Raw genomic sequence first — 19,581 nt, forward strand, 5'->3', positions numbered from 1 at the left:
TTCTCTCCTCACTTAATCACGCTGTACTACTGTCCTTTATAATGCTAGTCAAAGTCCCTGATTTATCCTTGACAGGAAAGACATGCCCTTCCCTTGCAAAAGTGAGTGGCCCATCTAAATTACAAAGATGATTTATGAGTGTGCAGCACTTCTCATGTAAACAAAATCCAAATTGCTTTCTCAGGTGTTTGTTCTGCTCATGGTGCATTTCAGGATCAGATTTTGCTAGTAAAATAAATTAAATGGCATGGATCTGGCTGGATAGAATCTCATCCAGGTCTAATTAACTTCATGACTCCCACTGGTGGCTTCAGTGATAGCAGAACTCCTCCATTAATTTTTCTTCAAATTAAAAAAGCATCTCTCCCTTTTTAATACAAACCAGTGTATCTTACAAGACCAAATACTTGCAGTTTCTGTTGTGTGCATATCAGCAGCCAGTTTTGTTTGCTGTTGCAGCATGTGTCATTTCTAAGTTGATGTTACTTATTGTTAAAGTATCAGGTGAAAACCTGGTTAAATAGCTGTTCAGTGCACAGTTCGGAGGCGGGGAGTGGGTGTTTGTGGTATTTGTTGTTTTGTTATTTGTTTATTTTTAAAGAGCCTTTCCAATTTCACAGGCTGTTTTCTGGGGGTGCTAACGTTTTGGCATGGCTATTTCTTTGGGACGTTCATGTTACAGCTGCTATGCCTTTAACTTTTTGACTTGTGATCTCTTTCCATTTGTAGTTTTCCTGTGGTCCCAGTTTCTGAGATTGCTGTAAAGTTGAGGGGAGTAACACCCTGACAGGCATGTGCTTTTGTTCAGGCTGAAAAGGCCAGGGACAGACACGACTGCATTGAGATACGCTTTAATACTATTGCTGTAAATGTAACATCAAAATATGCCAGTTTATGGACAGTGACTTAAATCCCATCTTCATATTTTTAAGCAGATCTAGAGGGTTTTTTAAAACGAGTTTGTAATTTCCGATTATATTTAAATGGAATGTGTAAAGACCAGACGCTGTGTATCCAGTGTGAAATGTTTACTGTGGGAATGTGTTGAAAATACTAGCAGCTGAACCCCAGAAGGCCTCAGGTGGGAGGCATCATTCACGTTCTTTCTTCCAGGGAAAAACAACAAAGTGCAACTGTTGCCAATGTATCTTTTAGGTGTAATCCTTTGCATTTTCATGCAGTTCTGACCGTACGACAGCATGTTCAAGTTCAGCAGACCTCTCTCAACAGCACTTAGCCACTTGTTTATTAAATGGGTCAATAAAATCAGGTCCTCAAAGTTTCAATAAAATGAGTAGTAACTCCACCTTCCACACACAGAAACTGCTTTAGGAAAATTCAGGTAACACCCTTCTCTCTGGGGGGTCTGGGGCAGGTACCGTTTAACTTTCGTGGATAAAGTATGGGAGCAGAATTTGTCACCTTGTGTAGGGACCCACAGAGCTGAAGTACCACAGAACTTGCTGTTCTCACGTTTTACAGCATGATAACATGCAGCTCCTCTTCTGTATGGGAAAATCCATCTGTATTGCACTGTGCTGTCGTGCCTGCAAATACCAGCCCTTGGCCAGTGCTGCTCCAGTTGGGGCCAGCTTGGTCCTGCAGGAGGCAGCAAAATCCTTGGCTTTAAGGAGAGCATGTAAATAAGGCTATGGCGTTTATGGAGCCATCCGTGCACTTGGCAAAAGGCATGCAACACATCCTGGCTTGGATTCCAGCAGCTGCAACGTAGTTCAAGGTATCAAATAGGAACACAATAAATCAAGTTAAATTGCTGTGTGAAGGCAGTTAATTTTAATAAGGTTATATCCACAACTAATTTGTTACATTCATTAATGGGTCTGTTGCAGTAGAGTGACAGCGAAGACCTTTTTTTAAGAGGCTGTGGGTTTATTTGGGTTTTGCAGAGGAATACAGCAGAGGAGGAGGAAATGGCAGGTTTTACCAAAGGAAACAATGAGTAAATTTCATCAGAAAAGTTACCCTGAAGATTCTAAGAGAGTGAAAAGAAAAATATAAGGGAATATTTACAAAGCTAACTTGAGCCTGGAGAAGTTGATCCCCTGAGGTTGCTCAGCTGAGGGCTGCAGAGGGAAAGAGGAGGGCAGAGGACAGTTTGAGAGTTTGAGGCAGCTCTTTCTGGTCTGGATAATTCCCTGGAGGAAACTTTCTCTCTCCATGGGTGAAGGTTCAGAATCTGAATAATCTCTGCAGCACTGTAAATTAGGATAAAAAAAAAAACAAAACACCAGCTACTGAAATCTGTAAAAAATAAAAGATTGCTGCTTTTTGCATACGATGATCTGGAGACAGTGTTTTTATATGTACATGAGAACTTCAGGGTCAGGCCAGCGCTATGTGTGTTTGGTTTAAGTTCTCTCCTGAAAGGTTGATTCTGTGTTTTATTTAAATGATGGTGTTCCAGTATATTACATTCAAGCTGTTTAATTCAGAAAGAACAGAACACAGTGGTTCAGATACCGTCATGTTCCTGGGGTTCAATAGGATGGGAAGGTTTTAATTTACTTTTTTTTTCTAGAACAGTAAATGTCTGTACTTTAACGGCATAGAAAAATGCTTTGTTTTCACTGTTGTAGAAAAAAACTAGGGAGAACTTTATTTTTCAATAAACCTTTCTCTTGTGTGATTTGGATTGGTGATTGCTTTGTGCTTAAATGGGAAGTCTGTGAGCTGCCAATTGATCAAAAATTGCATTTGTGTGGCTTGTCCTTGCAATTCTGCAGCCAGGCGTTTGTGTTGGTGGCTGACGCTTGTGACCTTGGCCATAAGGACAACAGGTAAGTGATTGTCTTTTTGCTTTAAACCCACGTAGCATAATGGATACATTCAGGATTCCTTGTAGGGGGAAGATTTGTCACAGCAGTAGGTAGCAGTTCTTGGTTTTCTAGAGATTTCCAGCACCCAAGAAAGACTGTGGAATTGCCCATTGATGCACAGATATACAAGACTAACTGGTGTAATACACCATAGAGTTCAAAAATAAAAGTTATGTTGTGGTAAAATAACATCTTTAGAGGGTGTTGTCTTTCAAGATCCAAGTTTAAATGCAAAAGGCTTGGATGGCTTACGAAATACTTGCATATGAGACGCGTGTTCAAGCATGAAACTTGGGACTCCATGTCTGCCTTCCTTCAGCCGGCATCACTCCTGCAGCAGGTTGAGGTTCCAGCAGCTGGAGCCATCAACTGAGAGGGGCCCTGGAAGATCTGTCCACCAAAATCATCCAAGAGATGGTAATTTGTGCCTGGGGGGAGTGGAGCAGGTGTTCAGTGCACTTGAAAAGTGCTGCCTTAAATCACCTTGAAGGTTGCAAGCACATCTATCAGAAAAGATGTACGATAGAAGTGTCCAGTGAAGCTCCTTACAGGGCACTGCCAGGTTACTTCACTGTGCCAATTCTGCCAAAAGGCTCTTTCTCCCGCCTCAGTTTTTGCTACCTCGCTACCTCAGCTGAGCCTGAGGGAAGGGTTTGCTGTTGTCAGCTTCTGCTAGCAATGGTGAGAGGTTCTGGGGGTAACAGAACAATTAACGTGGGAGCAGTATGCAGTAGTAAAACAAACAGTAAAATAACCAAACCAGCCAAAAACCAAAATGAAGACTGGCTCTTTTTTGTCTATTTAAAAAATGTCAGTTTGTAGCACAGTTGCTATCTACTTCTAAAACTACACTGGAGAGAAGCAACTGCTCGCTTCCTCCAATGCCTCTTCCCAAGTTTATTGTGTGGAGGTTTGTTTTTTTAAATGTGGCCACACATAACTGAGACATGTAAAATCTGAATGGAACAGAAGCCGGTAACTATCAACTTGGGATCTTTTTTATTTTCCCTGCCCCAGTTGATGACACACCAACACTGGTAAAGTAATAGTGTAAATAACAGGGTCAGACTGAAGCGGGAAGGTACAGTGTCTGCAGGTTGGGAGGATGTTTTTGACTTGGCTTTGGCTAGTCAGCTGCCTGGTCTGATCACCAGCCAGAATTCAGGAGTTTAGAGCATTGTAGCTACGCACAGTGGCTTTCTGCTACATTGCTTCTACAAAAGCCTTGTATTGCTGTTTCAGTGAGGTAAAGCACATGAATATCCTTCACCAGTCGCCCCTTTTTGTGGGTATTTCCTTGGCATACCTCACCTCATATTGAAATGGGTGAAAGTTTTGTTGTCCTGTGTTGCTCTTCAACACACCCCAATTCCCAAATGTTTCCTACAGGACAGTGCTCATTCAGCCCCCCGTTCTGGTTATTTTTGGAAATGTTTTCCTTCCTGTTTCATTCTCTAATTGTGTTCATTGCTGACATTATAAGGGGACATCTGTAAAATGGTGAGTAGCTAGAGTCAGATGTGGGCTGTGCTGCAGTCACATAATGGAAAAAGAATGTATAAAAATTGGAACTTGGAATAAAAAACCACACACACCATGCAGCTGTATTGGAAAGATCATTGGAGGAGGTTCAATACTAAATACTTCAACTCTCACACACTTTGACTGGGTTTAGTCAAACACCATCTGAGAGAGAGTCCACAGATGGAAACGTTTTATTGGGACTTGGCTTCTGTGGCTCTAAGAAGCCTCTCCTCACACTGACGCTTCCTTGTCAGCGTGCAAGGGATGGCACAGCCCCATTTACCACCCTGCGATGCCCCGTATTGATGTTTATGCTTGCCAGGACTTGCACATTTTATCATTTTACTGATTATGGAGATTCCATTAACTAAACTCCTGGTGGTAAATCGTTGTTGCCAAATAAATGGCATGTTGTTTGCACCCAACAGACTCCAGCTGTTAAATTTCAATGTTATGTCCTGCTTTGTCTTGCGGACCCTTGGCTCAGTGGCCTTTCCTCCCAGGAGGCTTGCTGCAGCCCTCATAGGAGCCCTGGCCTCTTGTGTGTCTGTGAGAAGGGAAACTTCAAAGCAAAAAAAGTACTGGACAAACACTCTTGAAACAGTAATACTACCTCAGAAGCATGTGTACCAAGGCTTGAGCCTCCAGTGTTTCAGCAACAACTGTGTAAGTAACAGCACAGTAGATCTTTGAAGTGAAAGCTGCCAGCTCCCCAAAGACCCCCACTGGCTTTCCTTTCCTCCCCACCTCCACGGGAGGGAGGAATCAATGTGATTTGCCCAAGGCTTCGCTGCAGGGTTGGATTCTGATTGATGGGTCTGCCCCAGTAAAAGGAAATTGGCATTCCTTGTCACTCAAGAGAGTTTAGAATAGGTGTTGCCTTCACTCCACCCATTGCTGTGCAGGGAGGTGACAGGTAATAATCTAATAAGACCTTTGTCATTAAGGGACACGTTCAGGACACTGGGGTTGGTGGCAGTGGCGTTAGGTGACAAAACAGGATGTTTCCTACTTACTTGCCACAGTAACTTGGAAGAGCATCCCTTCGTTAGAGGCTTTGGACAGACCGTGCTGTCAGCCTCCCTGCACCGAAATAGTTGGTTGTGTTGGTACTGGTGTCAACCCACGTGGGACCCACACACAGGGGTTCTCCTGAGCTGCTGTAGGTGAGCTCACTGCAGTGGGTAACTGCACAGTAAATGGGTGAAATTCAGGAACTGTTCAGGGGTGTCTCTAATACTGATCTTGTGGCTGAAAGTTAAAAATCAGCTCCCAAACATGGGAGGAACAGGAGAGGGAAATATCCCTGGGTTGTCTGCTATTTGATTTAATTACGCTCTCCAATTGCGTAACCTGGACCCCAATGCCAGGCCACAGGAATGTGTTTTTGTGGGCTGCTCCTGCCTAGTTACTATAAACATAGCCAGGCTCAGTGATGGGCTTTGTTGCAGCACCACTTGGTGGCAAGGCACCTAGTGCAGGCTACAGCTGACTCCTGGAAGCAGTGGTGAGAAATGATGGGTCCTGCGAGCACAGCAGAACACTTTCCTATGTACAGACTCTGACTGAAGCATCAACACAAGTCCCTGCACCCCAGGGATAATCTCTGGTCAAGCAGCTTCAGTGGTTCCTTATCTCAGGTGCTGCGGAGGCTGCTTGCTGCTATCATGGCCTTCTGTGTGATACGCCACGTTCAGAGACTTCAAAAGGAAATTGGTAGAAAAGACATTTATTTCTTGAGTATAAATTTGACTGAGAAAAATGCCTTGTTAGGAACAAACATTCTTGCTTTGTGTATTATTAAGGCTTAATAGACAGCCTAGATGACCTTTAAAGGTACCTTCCAACCCAAACTGTTCTATTAATAAAATAGTCTAGTGACTTTGCATCTCCATGAGCTGGCCCACAAAGAAGAGTACCAGAAATGTTGACCCTTTATTCCTGGGCAGCTGGGGTTGCAGAAATGCGGATGGCATTACTAGTGATGAGCTCCCTAGGGCATACTCCCTGATGCAGGTATACCTAGAGCTGAATCTGCCCACGTCTGAGGAGCTTCTGATCTTTGCTTCACATCAATTTATGGACTATTTTCTGCAAGGAGCTACTTTGGAGGCTCCATTTTTCCAGGATGGTTGAATAATGCTTATTTAATAGTTTGCCTACTACTGCTACAGGTAAAATGGGACTAAATCAGCAAGGGATGTTAAGTCTGATGATTTCCGGATGACAATCTGGGTTGGATGACAATCTGAGTTCAAAAGTATCTGTCTTTTAGCTACAGGTGGAATAGTATCATTTGCCATTACTAAAATAAACCTGCATGTGGGTCAGGCCTTGGGATTCAAGACTGCAGCTGGTGTAATCCTTACTGTGAGAGGTTTTGATAGCTTCCTCTGCTGAACAATATGGCCAAATTTAAAACATCTGTTCAGATTTATAGTCACTTTCAGGGATTAATTTGCAATCCTGAGTTTGGCCAGACTTTATAAAGTGTCAGTATGCAGGCTCTATACTAGCCAGAGCTGCTCCTTGTAGGAACACTGGAGCTCCTTCCATGTATCCTGTGCACAACAAAGAGGGCCTGGCAGTGCTGACAAGCTCAGGTGGCCTGTGATCACCAAACAAAGTATTATGTTGGCCAGTGCCAAGTTTCAGGTGATTAGTCAGAGTGCTTTTGAGCTAGTCCAGCTTTTGAAAAGTCCACCCTTGCTTAGCTTAGCTGGAAGCACACTTGTTATAGCACCATTAGAAAAATTGACTGGCTCAGACGTTTAATAAAGGAAACTAATATAGAAACTGAGGGTGGCTGGCTGGAGCCGAGTCTCTCAGTAAATTGGGTGAGCAGTTATTTTCTCTTCTATTGTCACATCCCCTACAAAGCTCCTTGATGCCAGCTGGCTTTATCAGCATGTATTTGCTTTCATTTCTGAGTACCATTATTTCCTGGGTCTTTTTTCTTCTAAGTATCACAAGTATTTTGGTTATTTTCTTGTATTTACCTGCTAATATCAGAAATGTTTTGAGGCACCTGTGGTAACTGAAAAGCTTCTGCAATTGGTTTAAATTTATTTGACAAGAAAAAGTATGATTAACTTGTTTAACCACATATCCTTTTCAAAGGCTACACAGCTGGTGTTTGTACTTACAGCCTCTAAGAGCATTCCAGAGTTCCAGGAAGAAGTGTCATTTACTCAGTGCTTAGCTTTGTTTCATGCATGAACACATCTGCAAAGTCCTGTGCTCCTATTTACACTCAGCATTTTAACAGAATTATTTAATGCTAGAGCTGTGTGTTGGTTTTAATGTCCTACATACTTCCACGGCCTAGGACTTCTGTGTGGCAAAGGTTGTATCAAGAATTAAGTATCTTGCCATTTCCAAGTGCACCTCCTCACTTCCCTTCAGAAGTCTCAGCCGCAAACAGGTTGCTGGTGTGCACGGCCCTGCAAAGCAGCACTTTTAGTAGATCCCAAGTGTCATTCTCACAAACTAGCAAAGGGGCTGGGGAAGTAGTAAAGCCCCTGGAGTGGTGGAAGAGGGTAAATGGTACTAACAAAACCATAACATGTCTAATACAGCTTCACTCAGGCTCTGGTTCTGTGATTCTGTGGCTGAAGGTCATAGAATCATAGAATAGTTTGGGTTGGACGGGACATTCAAGATCATCTAGTTCCAACCCCCCTGCCATGGGCAGGGACACCTTCTACTAGACCAGGTTGCTCCAAGCCCCATCAAACCTGACCTTGAACACTGCCAGGGATGGGGCAGCCACAACCTATTCCAGTTTACCTCACAGTAAATAATTTCTAATACCTAATCTAAATCTACCCTCTCAGTTTGAAGCTGTTCCTTCCCCTGTGTGCTATCCCTACATGATGCTTGACAAAAGCTAGATAATCAGTGTGGAAATACCTGCTCCACAGTTCACTTCATGGAACTATGAGTTAGAGAGGAAGTGTAATGGGAAAATATCAGGACTAAGCAAAAGCATAACAAGTTAGGAACATGTGGAAGAAGAAAAGGTCTTGGGGTGGTATTTCACTTTTAAAAAATCCACCTGTGATGTGTACAGCGATGACTCCTATACTTTACAGTCCTCCTGAAGTCCTCACTGAATGTATTTATGAAGTAGCTCCTTTGTCTTGTCAAGCGTTGTGCTTATGTTCATCTTACTGTTGAGTGACCTGATGATCTCTAACATCATCCTGCGACAGCAAGGCACAAGCAGCATCAGTACTGACAGCAGTAACATTATAAAGTTTGCATACAAATAGTTATACAAACTTAATTGATCTAAAATATGTGTAAACAAACTGTAGCAGCAGAAAAAATCCCTTTTGTTGGGAATTTTCTGTTTCAAGTGAAACTGAGCATCATCTTTCAATATTTTGCACCTCATAGAGGTGCTGTCAGGTCAGTGAAACCTTTGGGTGGTCCCTTCCTACACACATCATTTGGAGTTGGCTGTTACTAGAGAGCCTTAAGTATCCAGCAAAGAACTTACTAAGTGACATATGACAGGAAATACTGTATTAAGCAGCACAAGGCGCCAGTGAAAACAGTATTGTAATGAGTGTCCTCACTGTACTTCAGACACTGAACCTTCTAATTGTACATTTACTCTAGTTTGTGTAGTCCATTGTTGTGTAGCTAGAAATGCCCATTTCTAACTACTTACTTGGATACTTACCACGGTCCTTTTCAAACTATTTTCTATCCACCTGTGCTAAACAGAAGCAACAATACTGGTTCTGTGTTGTGAAAACCAACCTGAAATACACAAAATGAAGAGAAAAAGGATATAGCCAGAGAATCCACTTTAATAGGCTGCTATACAGGAAGACTTTGTTCTATGATACATTCTGGAAATAGTTTTCAAATGTTAGTTGCAGATACTGTATAAAATAGATACCAGTATTATTGATTATACATCGAGATTATTTAATAATTTAACCTGCTATTAAGTAATGTATAAGATGTGTGATGGAAGGTGAGCAACACTTTACAGGACAATCTAAATCTAATAAGTAGATCTGTATCTCACCACAAGATTGAGCCACTGCTGTGCCATCGTCAGACTACAGAGCAACCACAAAGTCACACACGCTGGGTACATCTGTGTATAGTGTAATAGAAGGTGAAAATGCCATTTCTCAAGCAGTTCCTCTTCTTTGCATGACTTTTTGGCTTTGGTCTGTACAGTAATACTGTGTGTGCTTGTTTGGTCCATGCAAAGCTATGAACAGTGTCTTGTTAAGAAAAAAACAGAATTTAAATTGTAGAGGTATAGTTTCACTGAATTTGGGATTAAAATGCAGTAGTATCTCTCTGGTGACAGAAAGGTTTGTACCTGCTCTTTCTGTGAATCTGTTGGAAAGGGAGGGAGGAAGTAGCTACTTAAGTGTTTAAAGCAACACAGCTCTCAATGTCCAGACTCCAGGATACTCTGTTAGCTGAAGAGGTTAGCAAGGATTGTACTTCTGTTACAGCATGTGTTTGGGAAAATACAGGCCAGAGGGAGGCGGGGAACAACCCAAAAAAACAAGATCTGAAACTGGCACTTTTTTACCCACAGGCTTATCACACCATTAAGAACACTTTCACTCCAGAATATACAACATGGCAGCTGGGTCAAAACTGCAAACTGAATGTTTTCTATTGTCACAAGAATCAAGAGCATACTTGAAAAAAAAAAAAAATGCTGCTGCTGTTTTGCTGAATTGCAAGCAGTGTGCACATATGCCAGTTTTACAGAGAGATTTCCCATTAAAACAAACTTCAACAAAACCAGACCACGGGAAACAAACTGCATATTTAGTAAAATACTATTGGCACCACTTGCCAAAATGTACGATGCTGCAGTTCTACAGTCCTTACAGAGGAGAGGGTGTCATCTTCACTCAAACATTTCATAATGGCGTGTTTGCCTTACACGGGGTACCATATCGATAAGCAGCCTGCAGAGGAAAGCACAAGAGTGTTGATGCAGAGAAACAGGAAAGCCCTGGAACAGGGCTCTCTTTACTTATAAATACTCATTTATGTTATGAGTTAAATGATTTTCTAACAGCCTTCTCTTGCTTTCTCCTGATCAGAATTAATCCCACCCTGCAATTAATTCTGCACAAAAGGGTGTGTAAAACAAACTGTGTGGAGCAGGGCTCTCCTTCGGGAAGCTTGGCTGCAGAGCTGCGCTGAGAATTGAGATGCACTGTTGCTGTCACTTGGGGCTGGAGAAGCCATGGCAGGGTTAGTGGGCCAGGGACTGTTATAGCAACCACACTAGGCTGCTGGAGGAAGGTTTCTAACAGAAGAGGAGAATTGCAGTAGTTTCACAAACAGAATTCAGTTTAGTCCTTCATCAGCATTCATTGTGTCTTGGTGACACACTGGCTGAGTGTGCTGTCCTGCAGATTGATGCCATGTGTGTGTAGCATGACCTTCAATGTTTCTGATGCTGTTTGGTATGTTTAAATATATAGTTTTGTATGGATTTGCCTCTACACTTTTTCAGTACAGTTAATTTTATAATGGAAATAGTAATTATAGGGATTTTTCCAAGAATGGTATTCCCCATTAAATGTTAATTTAATTTTCAAAGTTTAAAAAAAGCCCACACAACTTCCAGGTGATGGCTTCCTGCAGCCTGGCCAAGGTCTGCTTCTCAACAGGCACAATTCTAATTAACTAAGATGCTACATCTCCCTCTTCTTCTTATGGCAGAAAGGGGGATAAAATGCAAAAACCCTTTGTTAGATTCCATGCAGCCAAGGGAAATTGTGGCAACAATGAAGCACATAGCAGAGTTTAATTTGATTTCATTCTATTTCTGGTGTCATGAATCAGAAAAAACACCTTAAAATTCAATGGAAACAACATTTGAAACACAACTGGCTAACATTCACTTCAGAAGTTACTATAGGGTAAGGCTAGGATGGAAACCACTAGGCAACACCATTCTTTAAACTTGGGCACCTTCCTTCTAATCTAAACTGTATCTGCAAAAAAACAGCACTTAGAAATGTGCCATAAAGGCAACAGGGATTGATTTAATCCAAGATTCATGGTTATTTTTCAAATATTTCAAACCTTGTATTTCCAAATTCAGGTATACAAAAGTCTTCTAAAATTACTCAGATTCCTTTTTAAGCCCTGGCTTCTTTCCAACTGATGTGAGACACAATCTTTTATCTCTTTCCATACACTTTGCTTCAGCATTGACCACAAGTCTTATAAATTCCAGAAACTGATTTTACTGGAGTTATATAAGCCTTTAAGAGCTATGGCTTAATCACCCTAAAGAGACAGCCCATCTGCTGTACATACTGAAATACCTGCTATCAGGAGATACTCACTTGATTCCATAGGCAAATATTGTAAGTCCAATTAAAACTCCTATACTGCCATCCAGATACCAGACAGAAGAATTATGTTTAAAAACCTCTGCACTAAGAAGGATGGAAAATCCCATTATTCCACCTACAAGAGAGTTGAAACCTAGAAGGGGAAAAAACAAATAATTAAAGAAAGAACCACATCTCAAGAAACTTGCTTTAACCATCTCACCTAAGTGAAAGTAGTCTGTAGGAAGACAAGGCATTATTATACCCATGCCACCAGAGAAGGGCACAGACCCTTGAGAGAGGTTACACAGTGGCACCTTTCGCACCACAGTAAGGAGGAAGCAGTGGAATTCGTTCACATGCAGTTACGCAGAGGTCTCTGCTGCCACCTTCATTTCAACAAATCAAACACAGAACAGTCAGTGTCAGACCAGTGTTTAAGAACATTTATTCTGGTGCATATAAATAACTTTACATTAAATGGATGGGCCTTTGAGCAACCTGATCTAGTGGGAGCTGTCCCTGCCCATGGCAGTGGGTTAGAACTAGATGATCTTGAAGGACCCTTCCAACCCAAACCCTCCTCTGATTTTGTTAAACCTGTTAGTGCCTGTCTTGATTTCATCAGTCCCAATTTCTTCATTCTCTATTTAGTTACAGATCCCACTTCTAGCTGCTGTTTATTTCAAGATGCTTTCTCCTCTTGATGCTAATTTTCCAAATAGCAATATTACTCCAGAATACTGGACTGCTCCATGTTGACTCTGAGAGTCAAGTGCTTATCTCTCTTGTAGAGACATCTCACTTATTGTAATGAATGAAGTATCTTTGAGCTGTGACAGAGGGACTGGCTGACTGCAGCCCTAAGTATGCCTGCTGTAGCCATGTTATCCTCCAAATAACATTTTCATAACTGATTACTATTGCTGCATGGGCAAATATCCCCAGTTAGACCTTCAAAGGCCACTTCGTAAAGTACCCAAATGCTCACACTTTCTCTGAAAAGGAGCAAACAAACAAGTCCAGTATGCCAGGAGCTCATGAAAAGGAAAATGGTTTTGCACAGTAACATTTCAAAGACCTTTTTTTGAAGCTTCTTAGCCCATTCCATATATTTACTTACATGCAATTGGCACTACAGCTTAGACCTGCATACACTGCTCATTGCATTAGGGAAGACATACAGAATAATCCTAGGAATATTTTCCATTTATGCCTTAGACACATCACAGGAGCTTCCTATCTCTTATTCACATTTTTATGAACATACTTTTAGAGTTCTCGTTCCTTTTCAAACCCTTTCTCTTTGTCTCGAAGATTGTCCCTTCAAAATCCTCCCAGAGGTTTTTAAATAGTTAATGCTCTTTTTCCTTTAATTCTTGTTTGATTGGTTATTGGTTTGGGGTTTTTTGAGTCAATCCTTGCGTTCGTTTTTCTCCCAAATTCCCTTTTTCTCATTTTTCTCATGACCCAAAAGACATCACTGTTGTTCTACAAAATAAAACACATCACTGATTGATAATGCATTCATTTGGTAGATAAATAACTATTTAATCTAGTTAACAAGTGAAAAAACAAACTTGAAATAACCTATATTGCTTGGTGAGTCAACTCCAGTCAGCAGCTGCTTATAGTACTGGGCCAGGGGTTTTTTTCTCCAACCTCCATGACTGCCAGCAACCACATAGATGGCACCTATTCCTGAATGCTTCCTTTGATCCAAACCTCTCACATCCATGCCTTAGCTAAATCATGTTAAGACCTTCTGAAAGATGTAGCTGAAAACTGACCTTTCCTAGGTATCCCTACAGCCGAAATGCTTGTATAAACCATCAGTATTTTGCTTATGATTCACCAAGTCCCTGTCAGTATGTACTTAAAAGCAAAGGAAACCCTGGCACAGAAAAGCACCTGTTACTTACTAAGTCTGTGGCAGAACAGGACATACAAAGGTTTCAGGTTTTGAGCCATGCAAAGAGAAGGGGATTGGGGTTTTTTTGAACTGTTGCAGCGCATTCTACAAGTGGTATCCCAGGCATTGCATGTAAATGCCTGATTATTGGATTAATTATACCAGTAAACTTAAACCAATACAGACACAATTACTCTGCCCACACTCTAGTCTAGAAGTACTTTGATCTTTTTTTATTCCTGGGCAATGTAACTTAACACAACTAATACATGTCAATGAAATATATATTGTGTGTATATATATATAAAGATATTAAATATAAATTATTAAATATAAGTATAAATTTAAATGAGATTTACTTCCCATGCGTCAGCTTAAGTCAGAATCCATCAGTATGATATGCAAAAGGCAAGAATAACACATTTTCTTTCCATCATTGGCTGATGGTTCCAAATGATTTAAAAGCAACTTACAAAGAAAATTGTTTTCTCTCCCTGACTTTGTCACAGTCAAACCTTTCATTCCTGATGGGACAGGAAATCACATAACGGCTGCAGGTATTAATCCAGAGACCATGTTCTGTGCATAAGGCTTGCACAGGAGTAAGCAGGTGGCTAAATCTGGGAAGGAAGCAGGTATCTAAAACCTACAGGAAAGCTGGCTGACATCACCTGTCACATACCTGCCTTTCGCCTCCTAGATGTTGCAAAATTCAAGATAGGAATTAGCTGGGTTTATTATCCAAAAGGTCATGAGCTTTTGCTATGAACAAATTGTACAAATAACATTTTGCCTCATTAGGATTCATACATTCAGGTTTTAAAGAGATGTCGTTGTCAAGGTCTACTCTAAAAAAAATAATTAATTTTAAAAAATGTTGACAGAGGTTGACCTGTATGAGAGAGAATTTGCTGGTTTGAAAATAAACCCATTTTTCAGGAAGAAAAATGTATGCTCATGTTACTCAAAACAATTTGTTGGTCTACAGCCAGTGATTGCAGGAGGTAAATTAGCAGGAAACAGAAAACACTAAAAAAAGATGTGCAAGGGAGTGCTAAATCTGTCTCTGCTGCTGAATCACATTGTCTCCTCCTGATTGTTGAATCAAGTACATATGTAAATATATCTTGTGAAAGAAGATATTTAACCACAAATGGTAAGATCAGCCCCCTACATTTTCTAAAGTAGCTCTGAAGTAGAGGAAAGGGAGATAAAAAACAGACCGAGGTAATTGTATACTTTATTCTCTCATTTTTTTAATCAAAGAATAAGCAATCTCCAGCTCAGAAGCAATGTAATTAGCATGAGGATGTAATTATGGGGGAAGAGATTTCTGTGTCATACAGGGGACCCATTCAGAGCTATTCAGGAAATTTTCAGCTAATATTTTGTCTGAAAAAAAACCTGCCCTGTTTCAAAACCAAGCTGTTTCTTTTTTAAAGGGAGGGTTAATCATTTGCCTGCCTAGACACAGATCTGAAACGGTCAACATGTCCCACTTACACTCACGCAGCAAAGGAAGTCAGACTCAGTGGTCTGTAATTCCCAGGATCCTTTCCAGAATCCTTTTTGCAGGTTGGAGATCTTTTTGTTTTAAAATGTCTAGGCTGGCAGAGTCCATAGTAAAGAGTAAGATCACTGAACAGAGAATCACAAATGCAAGGAAGCAGTAGATTAGCTGTAACCCCCGCACTGCTGTTTGATACCTTTTTTGCTCATTTTGCATTTAAAATATGAATACTCATGAAACGTTTATATAAGCGGGATAACATACAATATAAATATTCATAATATGTGTTTTCACACATCACCAAAAAAAATGTTGAGTATGTTTAAGTTACTTAAAATAAAGCAATTGTGTGTATCCCTAGAGTAAGCTGAAAATTCTACTTCCTTACAGTGAAATCTTTAGCAGAGTAAAATTATTTATGTACCACAATACATGAATCACTAACACCCTACCGTGTATGTTTACAGAGTATTTCAAACTATCCTGTGCTTCCAGGTAAAAACTGGCAGGGGTTTGTAAGGCGCTGAGAAATCTGCACCATCACTGTGGCCTCACTTGTGTGTATAGATGGTAACAGAATAGAGCCCCACGGCTTTCTGAAGATTCACAACCTTAAGCCTTACCAGTAAGAGGTGTATCAGGACCTACATTTAAAACATGCCTTTAAACATACTTTTAAAGCCAGTACCAGTCAGGTGCTATGCACCTGATTCAACAGAGTGGTGGCAGGGAGGTCTTCTAAGGATGTAGCAGACAAGATTCCCCTTGTGCCAAACTCTGTTCAGGCCAGAGGAGTGTAGGGCAGTAGGCTTTGTTTTACACACGTTCCACCAGCTCTACTGAGTGAAAAGAAAAGCACTACAGTGGCAAATTATGTCTGCAGGGGATATGTATGAATGATGTTTGTGATTCCTGCTCAAGGCAAGGTGGGTGTTTTCTGAAACAGACTTGCTTCACTTTAACTCTAGGGATAAAATTGTTTACTAGGCCTAGCCAAGAGAAAAGATGTGACTTAACCAAAGCTATATAAGCTTATGTCATATCCTCCCTCTGTAGTCTAACCTCTAATACACACATTTTTGTTATATGCTCTACCTCTAACTCACTGTTATTGCTAACTATTCAACACCGTAACTGTTTGACTTCCACCAGACGTACCCATTTCAGCTGAGGTATGTGTGCAAGAGGCTAGTGGTACCACAGGCTTATCTAGAGTTTTGCAGGGCGTTTTCCATTTCCCAGTGGAAATTATTTCAATACTGTTTCACAGCTGTCATCATGCAGGGGTCACTCAGATCCTCTGCATCTACATTACCTGGAAGAGTCTATAAATGCAGCAGCATCAACTTCACACTCACCATCAGTTATCAGCGCTCTGCTTGTAAGGACTTTTCCCAGCATAAACTTGATTACTGCCAAGACAGTGCAAAGGATTCCACTTAAAACAGAGACACTATACAGAAAATCATCCTGAAAGAAAAGATGTCAGATATTAGTATGTCTTCATGCCCCATATAGTAAATGACAAATAGCACTAGTTATTGTGCAATTATTATTGCCACTGAAGTATACAACCTGAGAAAAAGATTTCCTGAGTTATGACTTCCATGACAGCTGGTGTTTATTTTGCTTATATCGCCATCTGTAGTTGCTTTTGCTAACAGAAGTAATGACAGTTCCAAACAAACAAATTTTAAATTGACCCAAACTCCTCAGAATCAGGAGGTTATATACCTGCAGGGCTGACTAATTCAAGTTATCAAACCCCCAATCCAATCAGTAATGAAGTCCCCACATGCAGGATAAATGCTTGAGAGTATAATCCTACTTACCAGGCCTTTGATTTTTGGTGTGAGAAATAACCGTTTAATGTTGTTTCTGATTCTGTGCTTGCTTTGGTTTTGTTTAGTTTTCTTCTTCTAAGGTAAAGTCTGGTCCAAGCTACACCCACAAGACTTTTGATACTGACATGCAAAGTAAGGTTTAGCACTAGAAAACAAATTTTCCATGGACTATCATTTCACAGCTACAGAAATATCCACATTGCTTAATTTGAACAAATCACATCAGCTCTCTCTAGGCTCCCTCTGCAGAAAGCTGCATGTCTGTGCAGGGCAACTAAGAGTAACTAAAGATCCTTTAAAGTGCATTCTCTAAAACTCATCTGGAGGCACCTACCTCTTTCTGTTGACTATTTTCAGTTTGGTTGAGAAGCACTCCTGGGCACTTGCATTGCAATAAGGTGCCTAAATGAAGTGAGTCCCTGGGCCTTCTCCCCCCCAGGGTACATCAGCCCATGAGCTACATGGAAAAACCCAAGCAAGCTCTTAGCATCCTTGCCTGCCGTCTCACCACAGAGCTTTGAAAGAGATTAATTTATTGCTCTTACTAGAAGCTTTAATTTAAGCTGTTGCAACACCAGTACAAATAAAAGAAATAGCAAGAATATTATTTTTATCTACAGGCTTAAGTGGGCCAGTGCCACTGGGACCTTGTTACTGATTAAAACACTCTGGCGAAAATCCCTGGTGGTAGTAAACATTGTCATAGTGATTCATCATCAGCTCCATCCATTTTCATTATTTTAACAGCAATTCAAAACCCAAAGAAATAAAAAAAAATTGTTTTGAAAGCTGCTTAGGAAGATACTGGGAATTAGATTACTGGGATAATATACTCACATCGCTAAAGAAATCATTGAATAAGTTTGTATACAATTTTTTATGTCGTACAATTTTTGAGGTCTACTTCATTCACTCTCAGTCATGAGCTCATTCTCTCTAGTCCTGGTACGATACTGAATATTAAGACAAAATGCACTGAAGGGAAAGAGAATAAAATAGAAGCAATGAGAACACAAAACTCAAGCAGGGTAAAGGTAGGATAAAAAGCATTTGAGAAAAGTCATATTAGAAAATGACTGGAAAATGCAGTCTGGCAATTTTGGAGTGCTAGGGAAAGACTAAAGAAGGACTGCCAATATTTGGTTGCTGTCAGCCTAGCAAGGAAAGTTGGGAGCTTTCAGAAGACCTAAAATGACAACAAAACTCCAAAAGTCTGGATAATCTCCACAAAAAGCACTTGAAATTTGAAAGCCTTGTCAAATTCATGCCTCTAAATTTCATGCATCTTTTTCAAAAATGTATATTTACCAGGCCCAAAGCCTTAACTTTGACAGCCTCAAAAACTCTGAGTGGTCTTGAGATTTTAATCTAATCTCATCAAATATTTTATTAGATGTTTTATATAATATTTAACATACAGCATATGTATAAGATGTACAAGAATAATCTGAAGCAGAACGATATGCTCCATCAACCTAGTCATCTCTATCCCAACCTGCCACATTAGCAGTCAGAGTGCCCTTCCCAAATTACCATACAGAATGTGAGCTTGCCTTAGATGGACGAGTTTGTTTTTTCCTTTAATCATTTGTAATAGTAGGCATGGCAAGCAAACCTGCTTGTGATGCTCTCAAGAGCATGAAGGCCCCTAACTCACTAAAGGGTGAGTGAGAAGCAGAGAAAAAGAGCAATGCAAAGGGGTGTGCAAATGTGGTGTGCTCTCAGCCGGTGGCTAGCTCCAGCTTTTCACAGATGACATGTTGGGCAAGTGCTCAATAAGTAATCAACAGTTCAACACTGTGTTTCACTGGCGTCTCACTTGCTAACGGTCAATGACTACATGCAATCTCTTATTTCATCCTCATACCACAGACTCCCTAGATGCTTACTGATGGCTTCCAGGCATCCCTCATCATCTGATCTTCATCATCGTCCTCAGCAAAGCACAAGCTTTGTCATTAGCACAGAACTGAATGTTGTAGACCAGTGGAGGTGACAGCATGAATTACTTTGCTATCAAAAGTTATGTCAGCCTTAGACTGACAAATGCAGTTTCCTACACCTATAAAATTCTTGGGGATTGACTTGCAAGCAATTACAAATTGACACAGTTTGGAAGAAACTGACAATTCCAATACAAGAGATTTTCAAAATTATTGGAACAAATGTTTAAAAGTGCAGTTACGAAGTTAAACTCTTGAAAATGTTATACCTTATTCCATGTGTTGTAGTGCGAGGCTTCATCATTATTTTGAGCTGGTTTGGTTTTTTCTTTTCATGGTATGCACCATAGATTTTTGGGGCAAAATTTTTTTCCCCTGCATGCGTTGCTAAACTCATGGTACATAGAAATGCATCTTGTCGTTTGTTCCGGCAATATAGCCGGGATCAAAGTGAGCCTAGCTGCTTTACTGGAATCCAAGAATGACTGAAGTGTGATACAGATTTCTGAATCAACTCAAAGTGAATTAAAAAACAGGCTTTTTATAGAGACTTTGGGAACTAGACATTCTTCATAAGTCTGGTTGCTTTGTTCATTGAATCACAGAAGCCAAGTTCATTTTGTTGCTAATACTAATCAAATAACCACTGATGACACAGAAGGACTGAC

The 19,581-nt window shown here is 40.6% G+C and overlaps 1 protein-coding gene across 1 annotated transcript in view; it reads right to left on the reverse strand.

Moving 5' to 3' along the window:
- Positions 1–10,257: 10,257 nt before the first annotated feature.
- Positions 10,258–19,581, reverse strand: part of TMEM163 (transmembrane protein 163) — a gene marked incomplete at both ends in the record, with an annotated part of 101,042 nt that continues 91,718 nt past the window's right edge. The window contains 3 exon segments of the mRNA XM_080621662.1: positions 10,258–10,318; positions 11,717–11,858; positions 16,485–16,596. Coding sequence (XP_080477788.1) covers positions 10,258–10,318; positions 11,717–11,858; positions 16,485–16,596 — 315 coding nt within the window.

Source organism: Psittacula echo (assembly GCF_963264785.1).
Source record: "Psittacula echo genome assembly, chromosome: 6".
NCBI lineage: Eukaryota > Metazoa > Chordata > Aves > Psittaciformes > Psittacidae > Psittacula > Psittacula echo.